Genomic DNA, 14,670 nt, shown 5'->3' with positions numbered 1-14,670 from the left:
ATGTACGCATTTATAACTTTTGAACAAAGATAAAAATCAAAATTCTGTTCGGTCATTTCTCTGCGGCTCCGTCCAAAGAAAATTTGAGCCAAATTGTGTAACAATTCAAGAAACACTGCAAAAGTAGTAGCAAAAAAACTGAATACTGTACTTTTCAAAATGGCTGCTACTGCATTTTTGAAATGGTGGTGGCGATTGGCAACCAAATTATGACAAGCAGTGCAGAACATGGAAAACAGACTGGTTAAGAATAATAGGTGAGAATTAACTCAAAACAAAATCTTATTAGTAAAACATAACACATGCATCAGGTGGGATTCGAACCCCCAACCTCTGAGTTTTGATGCATGCGTTTAGTAGACTGCGCTACACAGGCAGTGTAGCTAGCCAAGGTTTTCAGAGCTGCAAACATTCAAATGGCACAATCAAGGAAGATGCAGACATGACATTGCAGAGCAGAAATAACAAAATTACAATTTATATGATAATCAGATAGTTTAAGTGAGAACAGTTAAAGTTTAAGTCAAGAAAAACATGTTGTATAGGAATGTACAACATGTTATAATACAGTCATAATAATTTAATATGACAAAGAGACAATGTCACAGGGACAGTCAACTTTGGAGAGGTATTTCTCGGGAATGGCAGAGAATATAAAAAATGTGTTTGGTCATTTCTATGCGGATTGCTCTAAAGTTTATGTGAGCAGAGCCCGGCATAAAATAGACTTAATTTGCAAAAGTAGTAGCGAAAAAACTACTTCACATATGCTATGTAATAAAATATTAACAGAATGTTGGAAACTGACAAATGAGATATCGTTGCAATCGAAAGAAACCAGTGAATAAAAATTCACAAAGAAAATGAATATCGGACAAAGTTTTTAGAAGTTATAGGCTGTTTTATATAGTTTATAAACCCTAGGTGGCGCTGTTTTCAGATTTCCCAGGTACCTTCAGGACATCATACCGATGCTCCCTACCGATTTTTGTGCCGATACATTATATCGAATAATAGTTATCACAATATATGACAAAATTCAAAATGGTGGACAGGCGGTTTGGTAATTTCTGGCATAATATATATCGACAGATTTGTCATGAGCCAAGGAATCCATAGACACCAAGAGCATAATTTTCTAACATACATTTCAAAAGTTATGGGCAAAAATAGCCATTTTTCATATCTCATGACCCATAGGTGGCGCTGTCCTCAAATTTGACATGGTACCCCAGTTCATGGTCCTTATGAAGGGTACCAAGTTTTATTTCAATTGATCAAAGAATGACCGAGATAATGACTCAGAACGAATTTTGGGTCGACATCGATAAATGTACGCATTTATAACTTTTGAACAAAGATAAAAATCAAAATTCTGTTCGGTCATTTCTATGCACCTCGGTCCAAAGATTATCTGTGCCAAATTGCGTAACAATGCAATGAACGCTGCAAAAGTAGTAGCGAAAAAACAAAATACTGTACTTTTCAAAATGGCCGCTACTGTAATGGGTGGAGTCTTAATGTAAGGTGTTCATTGTAATGAGCGTGAGGAGAGCAATCAGATGTACTAAGTAGAATTTTTGTTGATCAAATTATTCTAGAGTTATAACCATTTGAATATTGAATTTTTGAAGTGTTGGTGGCGCTATAGAGTTAATGCTAGAGACCCCATATTTGGTCACATAACTATTTAGGACCACCACTACAAGTGTTGCAAATTTTTTTCATTTTCCTATGTACGGTTCATAGGGCTGCCATAGACTCCCATTGGGGAAGAAGAAATATAATAATAATAATAATAATAATAATAATAATAATAATAATAATAATAAGAAAACCATCAATTGCAATAGTGGCCTGCCGCCCTGTGGGCTTGGCCCCTAATAACACCATCACGGTTATATACTATTAATCCCTATAAACGAAATTATTAGATATAATTATTTGATCAATCTTTATGATTCAAAAAGGTTTTTTACATAAATGTTTTGTATTTGTGTTTATTTTGAGGTTTACTGTATGTTAATAAAAACGTTATTTAGGTTGTACAAGACACTTTTCTCGTATCAAAATTAGTTTTGTTTGTTTATTTATATTGTGACCTGAGGTTACGCCCTCTGCGTTGCGTCATCATCATGTAGCCGGAAGTAGTGTGCGTGCAGTCTGCGGTGCGCATGTGTGGTGTCCGGTTGTGAGGAGCAAGAATCGGCTGTAATAATGAAGCATGTTTTCCTGACTGGCGCTCCTGGTAAATCTGTATTGCAAATACAACTGTGTACTGTAACGTTGTTTGCAGTTTACTGTTCAGACTGTAAAAAAGTTGGTATAAACTTATTCAGTATAGCTGTCATCATCTTCTCTTAAAGGCAGTTTAGACGTCACGCCTATAAAAAATAACTAACGAATCTAAACGTTAAACAACGTAGAAACGTATATCAACCCTTAAAAAAGAATATTCTGATGGTATTAAATAATAGAACCATAATACGGAATGGATTTATCTATAAAGAATAGATCCACAATTACTTTATTTCACTTTACAGGGCTGTTATATTGTGTCTGTTAACTTTACTGTGTTGCGTGATAAAAAAACACACCTGTGTCAGTGTCCATCAGATAAAAGTGTTTTCTCTGTCAGGTGTGGGTAAAACCACTCTGGTGAAGAAAGTTTGTGAATCTGTGCTCTCCACTGGAGTCTCTGTCAATGGCTTTTATACAGAGGAGGTAAGAGAGAGAGGAAGGAGAGTGGGCTTTGATGTGGTCACGCTTACGGGTGATAGAGGACGTCTGTCCAGGGTCAGGTATCTTTCGCTCTCTTCATCCCTCTATGAATCACTCATTTCTTATGTGCGTCTGCTCCTCCTTCCAACAACTCTTTCTCTTTCTGATCGTACCTGTAGCTCTGAATCAGCCGCAGGCAGACGTGAATATCGAGTTGGTCAGTATGCCGTCGATCTTCAGTCATTTGAAAGTCTTGTCCTCCCCCTTTTCAAAGAGGTATGACAACAGAAATGACAGTTCCTAAGCTGATATATGGTATGCTGTACAACAAGTGCATGTTTATACTTATATACTGCACACTACACTACAAGTACAGTTTTTCAGCTGATATACTAAACTAAACTACAAGTACACTTTCTAAGCTAAAATACTGTACACTAAACTTCAAGTGCGGTTTCTGTGCTCATATTCAGTACAATAAACTACAGTACAGTACCTAAGCTGATATGCAGTACACTAAACGACAAGTACAGTTCCTCAGCTTATATACAGTACACTAAACCAGGGGTTCCCAAAATTTTTCAGCGTGCGGGCCCCCTTGTGTACAGTGCATTTTTTCGCGGCCCCCCGAAAGAAAATTTATGACAAAAACAGTTTGATATATTTGATATATGAAATATTTGAAATTTAATATTTTAATTAAGCAAAACATTTAAAATTATACCTAGTAGTGCTGTTGGTTAGTTGGCTTATTATTTTTTAGGTTTAATTACACATAATTCATGATAAATGACTGTATTTTATAAAATGTCATAAAACTGCCCCAGCCCCCAGATTGAAAACCACTGCACTAAACTAAACTAAACTAAACTACAAGTACAGTACCTAAGATGATATATGGTACACTAAATTACAAGTACAGTTCCTAAGCTGATGCTGTACATAAGCTGATATATGGTACTCTAAACTACAAGTACAGTTCCTTGGCTGATATTCTGTATGCTAAACCACAAGTGCAGTTTCTATGCTCATATACAGTACATTAAACTACAAGTACATTTCCTAAGCTGATACAGTACATAATATATGGTACTCTAAACTAAAAGTACAGTTCCTAAGCTGATATACTGTATGCTAAACCACAAGTGCACTTTCTATGCTCATATACAGTATACTAAACCACAAGTGCAGTTTCTGTGCTAATATACAGTACACTAAACTACAAATACAGTTCCTAAGCTGATATGCATTACACTAAACTACAAGTACAGTTTCTAAGCTGATATACTGTACACTAAACTAAACTACAAGTACAGTTCCTAAGATGATATATGGTACAATAAACTATAATACAGTTCCTAAGCTGATAAAGTACATAAGCTGATATATGGTACTCTAAATTACAAGTACAGTTCCTAAGCTGATATACTGTATGCTAAACCACAAGTGCACTTTCTATGCTCATATACAGTATACTAAACCACAAGTGCAGTTTCTGTGCTAATATACAGTACACTAAACTACAAATACAGTTCCTAAGCTGATATGCATTACACTAAACTACAAGTACAGTTTCTAAGCTGATATACTGTACACTAAACTAAACTACAAGTACAGTTCCTAAGATGATATATGGTACAATAAACTATAATACAGTTCCTAAGCTGATAAAGTACATAAGCTGATATATGGTACTCTAAATTACAAGTACAGTTCCTAAGCTGATATACTGTATGCTAAACCACAAGTTTAGTTTCTATGCTCATATACAGTACATTAAACTACAAGTACAGTTCCTAAGCTGATACAGTACATAATATATGGTACTCTAAACTAAAAGTACAGTTCCTAAGCTGATATACTGTATGCTAAACCACAAGTGCACTTTCTATGCTCATATACAGTATACTAAACCACAAGTGCAGTTTCTGTGCTCATATTCAGTACACTAAACTACAAATACAGCTCCTAAGCTGATATGCATTACACTAAACTACAAGTACATTTTCTAAGCTGATATACTGTACACTAAACTAAACTACAAGTACAGTTCCTAAGATGATATATGGTACACTAAACTATAATACAGTTCCTAAGCTGATAAAGTACATAAGCTGATATATGGTACTCTAAATTACAAGTACAGTTCCTAAGCTGATATACTGTATGCTAAACTACAAGTTTAGTTTCTATGCTCATATACAGTACATTAAACTACAAGTACAGTTCCTAAGCTGATACAGTACATAATATATGGTACTCTAAACTACAAGTACAGTTCCTAAGCTGATATACTGTATGCTAAACCACAAGTGCAGTTTCTATGCTTATATACAGTACATTAAACTACAAGTATAGTTCCTAAGCTGATATACTGTACACTAAACTAAACTACAAGTACAGTTCCTTAGATGAAATATGGTACACTAAACTGTAATACAGTTCCTAAGCTGATACAGTACAAATGCTGATATATGGTACTCTAACCTACAAGTACAGTTCCTAAGCTGATATACTGTATGCTAAACCACAAGTGCAGTTTCTATGCTCATATACAGTACACTAAACTACAAGTGCAGTTTCTGTGCTCATATACAGTACACTAAACTACAAGTACAGTTCCTCAGATGATATGCAGTTCACTAAACTACAAGTGCAGTTTCTGTGCTCATATACAGTACACTAAACTACAAGTACAGTTCCTCAGCTGATATACAGGACACTAAACTACAAATGCAGTTTCTGTGCTCATATACAGTACACTAAACTACAAGTACAGTTCCTAAGCTGATACAGTACATAAGCTGATATATGGTACTCTAAACTACAAGTACAGTTCCTAAGCTGATATACTGTACGCTAAACCACAAGTGCAGTTTCTATGCTCATATACAGTACACCAAACTACAAGTGCAGTTTCTGTGCTCATATACAGTACACTAAACTACAAGTACGGTTCCTCAGCTGATATGCAGTTCACTAAACTACAAGTGCAGTTTCTGTGCTCATATACAGTACACTAAACTACAAGTACGGTTCCTCAGCTGATATGCAGTTCACTAAACCACAAGTGCAGTTTCTATGCTTATATACAGTACATTAAACTACAAGTATAGTTCCTAAGCTGATATACTGTACACTAAACTAAACTACAAGTACAGTTCCTTAGATGAAATATGGTACACTAAACTGTAATACAGTTCCTAAGCTGATACAGTACAAATGCTGATATATGGTACTCTAACCTACAAGTACAGTTCCTAAGCTGATATACTGTATGCTAAACCACAAGTGCAGTTTCTATGCTCATATACAGTACACCAAACTACAAGTGCAGTTTCTGTGCTCATATACAGTACACTAAACTACAAGTACGGTTCCTCAGCTGATATGCAGTTCACTAAACTACAAGTGCAGTTTCTGTGGTCATATACATTACACTAAACTATAAGTACAGTTCCTCAGCTGATATACAGGACACTAAACTACAAATGCAGTTTCTGTGCTCATATACAGAACACTTAACTACAAGTACAGTTCTTAAGCTGATATACTGTACACTAAACCACAAGTGTAGTTTCTATGCTCATATACAGTACATTAAACTACAAGTACAGTTCCTAAGCTGATATACTGTACGTACGCTAAACCACAAGTGCAGTTTTTGTGCTCATATACAGTACACTAAACTGGTAGTAAAGTTCTTACGTTGATATAGGGTACACTAAACTGCAAATAGTTTCCACAAAAAGAGGGTTTCCACCATGTGTGCCGCACAAGCCCTGAAAAGTGAATGCTAAATCGCCCCCCAGTGACTGGTCCCAGTATAGGTCATAAAGCCCGCCTCCCCATGTTATTCAATGGGACTTGAGACCAACTAAAAAATTTAATTACACTTCAATTATCTTTTTTCCGAAGCTGGTTTCTGCCATTTACTGTAGTTTTTATCACGCTGATGTAAATTCAAATGTTTGTTTTTAAAATAAGTTTGTGTTTAGTTAGTTATTTAATGATATAAAAACGGTGGTGTAACGTCATGATTGACAGCTGTGGTATCGTGTGATATGCGCATTCTGCGAGAGCGAAGGCGGGGTCTTGATTTCGCGGCTTTACTTCCTGCTCACTACTGCGCAGGACTGGTCCCGAAATCGCTACTGCGCAGACTCAAGACCCAAGATGTCAGCGCCATATCGGGACACTGGCGGATTCACTTTTCACCAATGGAAAAGAGCGAACAGGCGTCGTCCCATCTTTTTTTACAGTCTATGGTTTCCACCCTCAGATTTTTCAGGCTGCTTATTTATTTTATTAAATGAAAGCACACAAAATCATATAGGTTTAGACCAGTGTGAGGTTAAATTATTGTCTGAGCATTTTGTTTTAAGTGATGGAAACTATAGACAGACATATAGAGCAGACAAGCGAATCATTGTTTTGATTAAAGTTTACCCTGACTCAAAGTTTTCTCATCAGCTCTCTTCATCATTCTCATCTGAACAGAGACAGGAGGGAAGCAGAAGGTTGTTTGTCATTGATGAGATTGGAAAAATGGAGCTGTTCAGTCAAAAGTTTATTCGAGCAGTGAGAGAGACTCTGGATGCCTCCAGATGTTCTGTCCTCGGCACCATTCCTGTTCCTAAAGGAAAACCTCTCGCACTGGTAGAGGAGGTGCGCAGCAGACAAGATGTCAAGATCTTTATGGTAATAATTAGACAGAGCTCATATAACTTTTTTCATCTCTCACCTCTCATTCACATTAGAATCTATGCATACTACACTCACAAATACCAGAGACAGATACTGTGAATCATTAATATGACCATGATGCATTATATAAAGATTTTGCCTAAATATTACAAACTTTATTTTCTGTTTCCCAAAAGTACAGTTCCCTTAATTTCCTAAAAGTAACATGGCACATGCGGTCTACAAGAGGAAGTAGTATTCATGACTATGTTAGGCCTTTGGTTTATGATTCACTCTGTATGTCTAGACCAGTGTATGATGAACACAGACTTCTGCTTTTAGGCATAGGAAAGTGGTACCATACTCTTGTGTAAATTTACACACATCAGCATTAAGTTCAGATGCCTGTCTGCTGTGTGATCATTCAGATTGTGTTACATAGTGAATAGTGAATCTAAGATTTTTTTTCATCAACAGGTCACAAAGGAAAACAGAGACGGATTGTTTGATGAGATTGTTTCGGCTCTTCAGGAGTGCCTGAAATAAAATAAACAAGACTGAACGTATGTCATCCACAATACAGAACTGTTTATATATATAATGTTACACTTTTTCATAATTTCTATAGACACTGATCTCAGTAAACTCCAGGATCTCTCTTCATTCCCTCAGATAAAGGTAAAATGAACGTTTTTCTGTTCAGCATTTCGGATGAACCAACCTTGCCTCATATTGATTCAGAGCTAGATCACTGAAGGAAGAGAGCGTGAGATCTGTCGATGAAGACATCCTGGAGGAATGAGTGAGATGAAAGGGGGGAGACCCCTGTGGACATTTGTCCACCCTTAAATGTTTTCTGTTGTCTTTAGTTGGACAGATAGTCCATGTCTTTGTTTTGTTTTTCGCAGAGCCAAATGTTTCCAGTGTCTACAGTTTCAGCTGGAAAGGGAAAATAAATTTATATTTGAATAGAAATACTGACAGGCCTCCAGACGGACTTTAATGTTAATATTTGTTTGCTATTGTGTATTAAAGATAAATGTGATTTATAATAGAAATTAACTTTGCAGAAATTAATACACAATACAGTATTTAACGGCCCATGTTAAAAAATAAAAGTTTAAAATGTTTCATCCTATGCTTGCTGGTCAATTTATTAAAACATCAAAATGCAATTTTATTTTATGTGCTAATGCAAGTCATTGAATATGTGTATGACCGTTTGTGATTGACCGTTTTCTTCATAATGATAAAGAATATTGTGAAATGTAACCTTGTTATCTTTAACATTGACTGAGTAGGACCATGTCAAAGATTTAAATCAATGTGAAATCAAACTTTCAAAATCCTATCATAGGATTATGATACAGAGTCATATATTAGTGTTGTCTATTTCTGAGCAACAGACTCTACATATTTTGAAAATCAGGCATGGGAATCCATCACCTTTTGGCGAAATTCGCCGTTTTGAAACCAAAAAGGTGATCTGCTGTAGATTGTGGTGTTTGTTAATGTTTGTAGGATTGAAATGCAGAAATGAGAGGACATGGGTTTGTTCCAATTTTAAAGGAAGTATAAAGCAGAGCTGTCATGTGCGTCACAAATGATTCTCTGCCAAATCTGCCATGGACAATCTGTGGAAGCTTTTAATCAAGTCCTTACATTTTCTTTGTCATTTGTTACACTGCAAAAAAATTATTTTCAATATAATAGTTTCTTACTATTTTTGTCTTGTTTTCAGTAAAAATATCAAAAAATTCTTAAATTAAGATGCTTTTTCTTGATAAGCAAAACGACCCAAGAAAATAAGTCTAGTTTTTAGACCAAAAATATCAAATTTTTAATGCTTTTGTGCATAAAACAAGCAAAAAAATCTGCCAATGGGCTAAGCAAAAAACATTTAAATCAAGAAAAATTTGCTTACCTCATTGGCAGATTTTTTTTTGCTTGTTTAATGCACAAAATCACTTAAATTTGATATTTTTGGTCTAAAAACTAGACTTATTTTCTTGGGTCGTTTTGCTCATCAAGAAAATACATCATAATTTAAGAATTTTTTAGATATTTTTACTGAAAACAAGACAAAAATACTAAGATTTTTTTTTCTTGAAAATAATTTTTTTTAAATATCTAAAAATTCTTAAATTAAGATGTTTTTTCTTTATGAGCAAAACAACCCATGAAAATAAGTGTAGTTTTTAAACCAAAAATATCAAATTTAAGTGATTTTGTGCATAAAACAAGCAAAAAAATCTGCCAATGGGCTAAGCTAATTTTTTTTTAATTTTTCTTGAATTTAGTGTTTAAGAAAAAATTTTTAGCTTACCCCATTGGCAGATTTTTTGCTTGTGTTATGCACAAAATCAATAAAATTTGACTTTCTCACTTAGGATTTTTGTCTTGTTTTCAGTAAAAATATCTAAAAATTCTTAAATGAAGATGTATTTTCTTGATGACCTAGGAAAATAAGTCTAGTTTTTAGACAAAAACATAAACTTTAAGAAAATGAGTGCTTAAAACAAGCAAAAAAATGTTTTCTTGAAATAAGTTTACTTTTCTCATAAACACTTAATTCAAGATTTTTTTTCTTATTTCATTGGCAATTTTTTTTTTCATTGTTTTAAGCACAAAATCAACCTCAAAAGTTTCTTCATAAGAGGATGTGCTGAGAACTGAGACCTGAGCTAAGGACCAAAATATCATGAAGACTTGAAGGTGGCCATTTTTGGGGGGGGGGGCAACCACGAAAAAAAGAACTACATCATTTTGTAAAATATCCTCCAGAACATATTGGTGACTGCATAGCAACACCCTGGCAACTATTCATAGCATTACGGCATCCAGTTCTACACATCTACACTAGAAAAAAATTGTCAAAATATGCACCAGCTGTCACTGGGGCGGTACCCTTTCAAAAAAGTAAAGCTTTGCTCTTAAAGAGTTCATAGTACTTCAGAGGTACATATATCGGTACCAAATAAAAATGTAGAAGAAGCCTATATAGTCCTGTTTTTCTGCGTTCAGTCCGCAGTTTTCTTCATCACACTGTACACGCACTGCCAGATTTTTGAATGGCACATATTACAGTAGGACATTTTTAAAGTGTACTGCCCCATTGGACAATTTCTTTTTTACCATTTATTTCTAACAGCATAGTCACTTCTTGAGAAATTAATTATAAGAAAAATAGTTGCATGAATTATTATCCAACAAGTATGTTTATGTCTTGGTTTCAAATCAGTGTAAATTAAAATCCTATTTAGGTTCATGGCTCTCCGTGTGTACTAAGTCTCATTGTGTGTGTGTTTGTTCCAGGTCACGTAAAGGTGAGAATCTGGACAGCTTGTGTGTTGAGGGTTTTGTCTGTCAGGGGATTGTTGTAGGTCACCCTGCTGTTGTTTTTGTGAAGGTGATGCCAGGGGCCTGCAGCGGTAACACAGATGGATTACATAACAGTGTTGTCGGGGCCGAGCCAACTCCTGTCCCACCAACTGTGGCGGGCATCTCTGTCGAGCGGGCATGCTGAACACTTTCAGAGATTACGTTATTTATTGAAGCTGTGTTTGCCCTCCAAAATCATACATCTCTTATAAATGCCCTCGTGTTTTGTTCGCAAGAACCAAACAACAAAGTTTTGTATTCCATTCTGACATCTTCAACTTTACAAAGTGTTGGGAAAGTGCTATACAAATAAATGTTAATTTTATTTAAAAATATATATAATGTTTAATGATACATGGTTTTTATAGATGTGTATGAAAAGTAGATTTTTCGGATGAAGAACGCTGAATTTCAAGCTGAGGTTTTGATGTTGGATCAGTAATAGTAATTCCTACAATAGCATAGCCTACTTTAAATTCCCTGTAAAGTTATTTCAGAGAATTGTTTATAAACATTTTAGGAATATATTGCTAAAATAGGTTACAAAGACTAATTACTGAATTGTGGAGTTACATCATAAAAAGTTTTTCCACATGTTTGTGTTCAGGATTATTTGGGCGTAGCCAAAACGGTGGCTCTATGACACACCGGAGCTACCGAGCATGGCTCCGCCCCTAACACGATCGCGAGACGGCACCCTTCCCGCGAGTGGGCGTGGCTTCAGCTCCGATATCGGACAAACCCTCAGCGTTTGAAAACAGAGAATGTTGCTTATTTTTCCGATATTTTAAACTTGTTTTATTTACCAGGCGGGTTTTTATCATTCACATTTGTCCGGGTGGTTAACCACACATTTTTCTGTTGTGTGACAAATTTTAGCTAAACAGACTTTATATTACTAGTTCTGCACACATTTTGATCCATCTTTCCTTCTTTAAAGTGTTTAACATTACCGACTAAAGATTTTGTGCCTCCCCCATTATGAAGATTAGTTTTTCTCTATGGATTGGATAGAGACAATTTCCATAAGTCTACATTATCTCCCAAACAAAGCCACATTAACAACCGAACTCTGTGTATTTCTATACTCAATGCCATGAACAGATTTGTACGGTTTTGAAGGAGCTTTCATGTCCATATCACTAACATGCTTTCATGGACAGACGCAAGAAGTCCAAATCCTCCCAACAAAAATGTAAACAAAGCCCAGAGGGGTTTATACAGTCTGAGCCATATGGAGAATAAGAGTTAAATCTTTTATGTTCATTAATATATTAAACAGAAAACAAGAATATCTGCACATTGAGATGAATCATATCTGACAGGCGTGACAGCAATGAGCCAACAATTAAAGGAATAGTCTACTCATTTTCAATATTAAAATATGTTATTACCTCAACTAAGAACTGTTGAATCATCCCTCTATCATCTGTGTGTGTGCACGTACGCCCTGGAGCGCGCTGCGACGCTACGATAGCATTTAGCTTAGCCCCATTCATTCAATGGTACCATTTAGAGATAAAGTTAGAAGTGACCAAACACATCAACGTTTTTCCTATTTAAGACGAGTAGTTATACGAGCAAGTTTGGTGGTACAAAATAAAACATAGCGCTTTTCTAAGCGGATTTAAAAGAGTAACTATATTTTATGGCGTAATAGCACTTTTGGGAGTACTTCGACTTGGCGCAGTAACACCCTCCCTCTCCCATTATGAGAGTGAGAAGGGGAGCGGACTTTTCGACTTCTCAGGCGAGTCGAAGTACTCCCAAAAGTGCTATTACGCCATAAAATATAGTTCCTCTTTTAAATCCGCTTAGAAAAGCGCTACGTTTTATTTTGTACCACCAAACTTGCTTGTATAACTACTCGTCTTAAATAGGAAAAACGTTGATGTGTTTGGTCACTTCTAACTTTATCTCTAAATGGTACCATTGAATGAATGGGGCTAAGCTAAATGCTATCGTAGCGTCGCAGCGCGCTCCAGCGCTTACGTGCACACACACAGATGATAGAGGGATGATTCAACAGTTCTTAGTTAAGGTAATAACATATTTTAATATTGAAAATGAGTAGACTATTCCTTTAAAACCACACTGGAAACAGCAGCGATTATAAGACTTCATCAAAGAGAGACTGCATAGTCTTAGATATTCAAATGAATACAGATGCATTAAAAGAGAGGATTGGAAAATAAAAAGCACATTGTTTTTCATTGAAATATTAAAACAAGCTTATTTATAGCTGTTTATTTGATGTTTGACTATGAAATTGAGGAAACTGCTTTTTTATCCAAAGCATTTTTCATTTAATCTATATATTTTACCAGTATGTGTAGTCCCTGAGTTCAAACTCATAACCTTTGCATTGCTCACACATCTTATAAGTTGAGTTACATGAACACAGTAGCCATAATTTACTTGAAAGAGAAAAGACTGACCAAAGATTGAGTTTGTGCCACTCGTCTATAGCTAGAAGCAGTCATGTAAGGCCCTAAAAGTTTTCAGAACAAAGAACGTCCGTCTAGAAATACTGCTGTGTCTCAAGCAGACGCTTTTCATCATAATGTGCTTTAAAAACAGAAAGGTGTAAGGTTTCAGCTTTAAAGCCACACAGATCAAAGCTGTTGAAGAAGACCACAAATAAAAGCATAGACCGCCAACACATTCATCTCTGTCTTTCTATTCCACACACCTGTTCATATAGCCATTCACAGCTTTTACAAAACAAACTCTGTCAAACAAACAAATGAGATAAACATACAGACGGCTGCAAAACTTACTATTTATGATAAATAAAATATAACAAACACTTAAAAAACAGAGATGGATGTAAAACATAGAGATCATGAGATCACGTTGAATATTTTATCTCTGGTATACCTTATGAGAAAATAACTAACCTCTGTTTAAAGTTATATCCAAAGATAACCACCGAGGTAAAACCATGCCATACTGATTAATTCCAGACTGTGACATCATCCACAAACAGTCCATTTGGCAGCCATCTTGGTGTTACCCTTAAAACAGATCTTTTCTTGGTTAAACAATCTGCATAGATTTCAATTGTAACTAACTGCATATCAGAAATGCAGCTTATTTGGATTAATAACTTAAATGTTCTTGTTTATAACTCTGAATATTCTATTCAATTTGATTTCTATGGTGCTTTTTACAATTTTGCATTGTTGCAGTACAGCAAATACATATAGTCATCAGTTCAGGCAGTAGAGACATAAAAACAGAAGCTCATGAAATACTGCAGCGTTTCTCAAACTGGGGTTCAAAAACCCCTGATCAGGGTTGCCAGGTTTCACAGCAAAACCCACACAATTTCTACTTTAACACTGTTGCGATTAAAGGGACAGTTCACCCAAAAATGAAAATTCTTTCATAATTTACAAACTCTCATGTTGTGCTAAACCTGCATTAATTTCCTTGTTCTGATGAACACAAATTAAGATTTTTTGAGGAATGTTTGTAACTAAACCGATCAGAAGCCCCATTGACTTCAATAGTATGAAAAAGAATACGTCAATAGGGCTTCTGATTGGAATATTCCTCAAAATATTTTGACTTGTGTTCATCAGAACAAAGACATTTATACAGGTTTGTAACAACATCAGAGTGGGTAAATAATGACAGAATGTTTATTTTTGGGTGAACTATCCCTTTCAATGTTGCCAATACGTCCACACAAAAAATATGAAGTAAAATTTACTTTAAAAAACTGATTTAAATCAACAAAAAAACAATACTTAGAATTTTGTGAGTAGAACTTTTGCATGTTTTTCGAGTAAATTTCACACTCGTGAAATTAAGTAAAATTTACTTAGAAAGGCTGATTTAAATGAACAAAAAAACAATAAGTAGAATTTAAGTAAA

General features: G+C 35.3%; 1 protein-coding gene across 2 annotated transcripts; it reads left to right on the top strand.

Annotated features, from left to right (window-relative positions):
- Positions 1–2,140: 2,140 nt before the first annotated feature.
- On the top strand, positions 2,141–8,587 carry ntpcr (nucleoside-triphosphatase, cancer-related). Of its 2 annotated transcripts, none has more exons than XM_065296211.1 (6): positions 2,141–2,248; positions 2,639–2,801; positions 2,901–2,997; positions 7,222–7,422; positions 7,885–7,970; positions 8,111–8,587. In XM_065296211.1, exons 1-5 carry the CDS (start codon positions 2,218–2,220, stop codon positions 7,951–7,953), a joined length of 561 nt encoding a protein of 186 aa, XP_065152283.1. In that variant the 5' UTR covers positions 2,141–2,217; the 3' UTR covers positions 7,954–7,970; positions 8,111–8,587. The 2 variants fall into 2 exon arrangements, with proteins under 2 accessions (XP_065152283.1, XP_065152282.1); XM_065296210.1 differs by having other exon boundaries at positions 8,080–8,587.
- The last annotated feature ends 6,083 nt before the right edge of the window (positions 8,588–14,670 follow it).

The sequence above is a fragment of the Paramisgurnus dabryanus genome, chromosome 20, assembly GCF_030506205.2.
Source record: "Paramisgurnus dabryanus chromosome 20, PD_genome_1.1, whole genome shotgun sequence".
NCBI classification, from domain to species: domain Eukaryota; kingdom Metazoa; phylum Chordata; class Actinopteri; order Cypriniformes; family Cobitidae; genus Paramisgurnus; species Paramisgurnus dabryanus.
The sequence above is the reverse complement of the archived record's forward strand: the minus strand, read 5'-3'. Positions and strand labels throughout refer to the sequence as shown.

Bases quoted from the DNA above. Each gene is read 5' to 3' on its own strand.
- ntpcr (XM_065296211.1), top strand. From the start codon at position 2,218: ATGAAGCATGTTTTCCTGACTGGCGCTCCTG. The intron at 2,249-2,638 runs GTAAATCTGTAT...TTTCTCTGTCAG, and splicing joins TTTCCTGACTGGCGCTCCTG to GTGTGGGTAAAACCACTCTG. The intron at 2,998-7,221 runs GTATGACAACAG...TCATCTGAACAG, and splicing joins TCCTCCCCCTTTTCAAAGAG to AGACAGGAGGGAAGCAGAAG.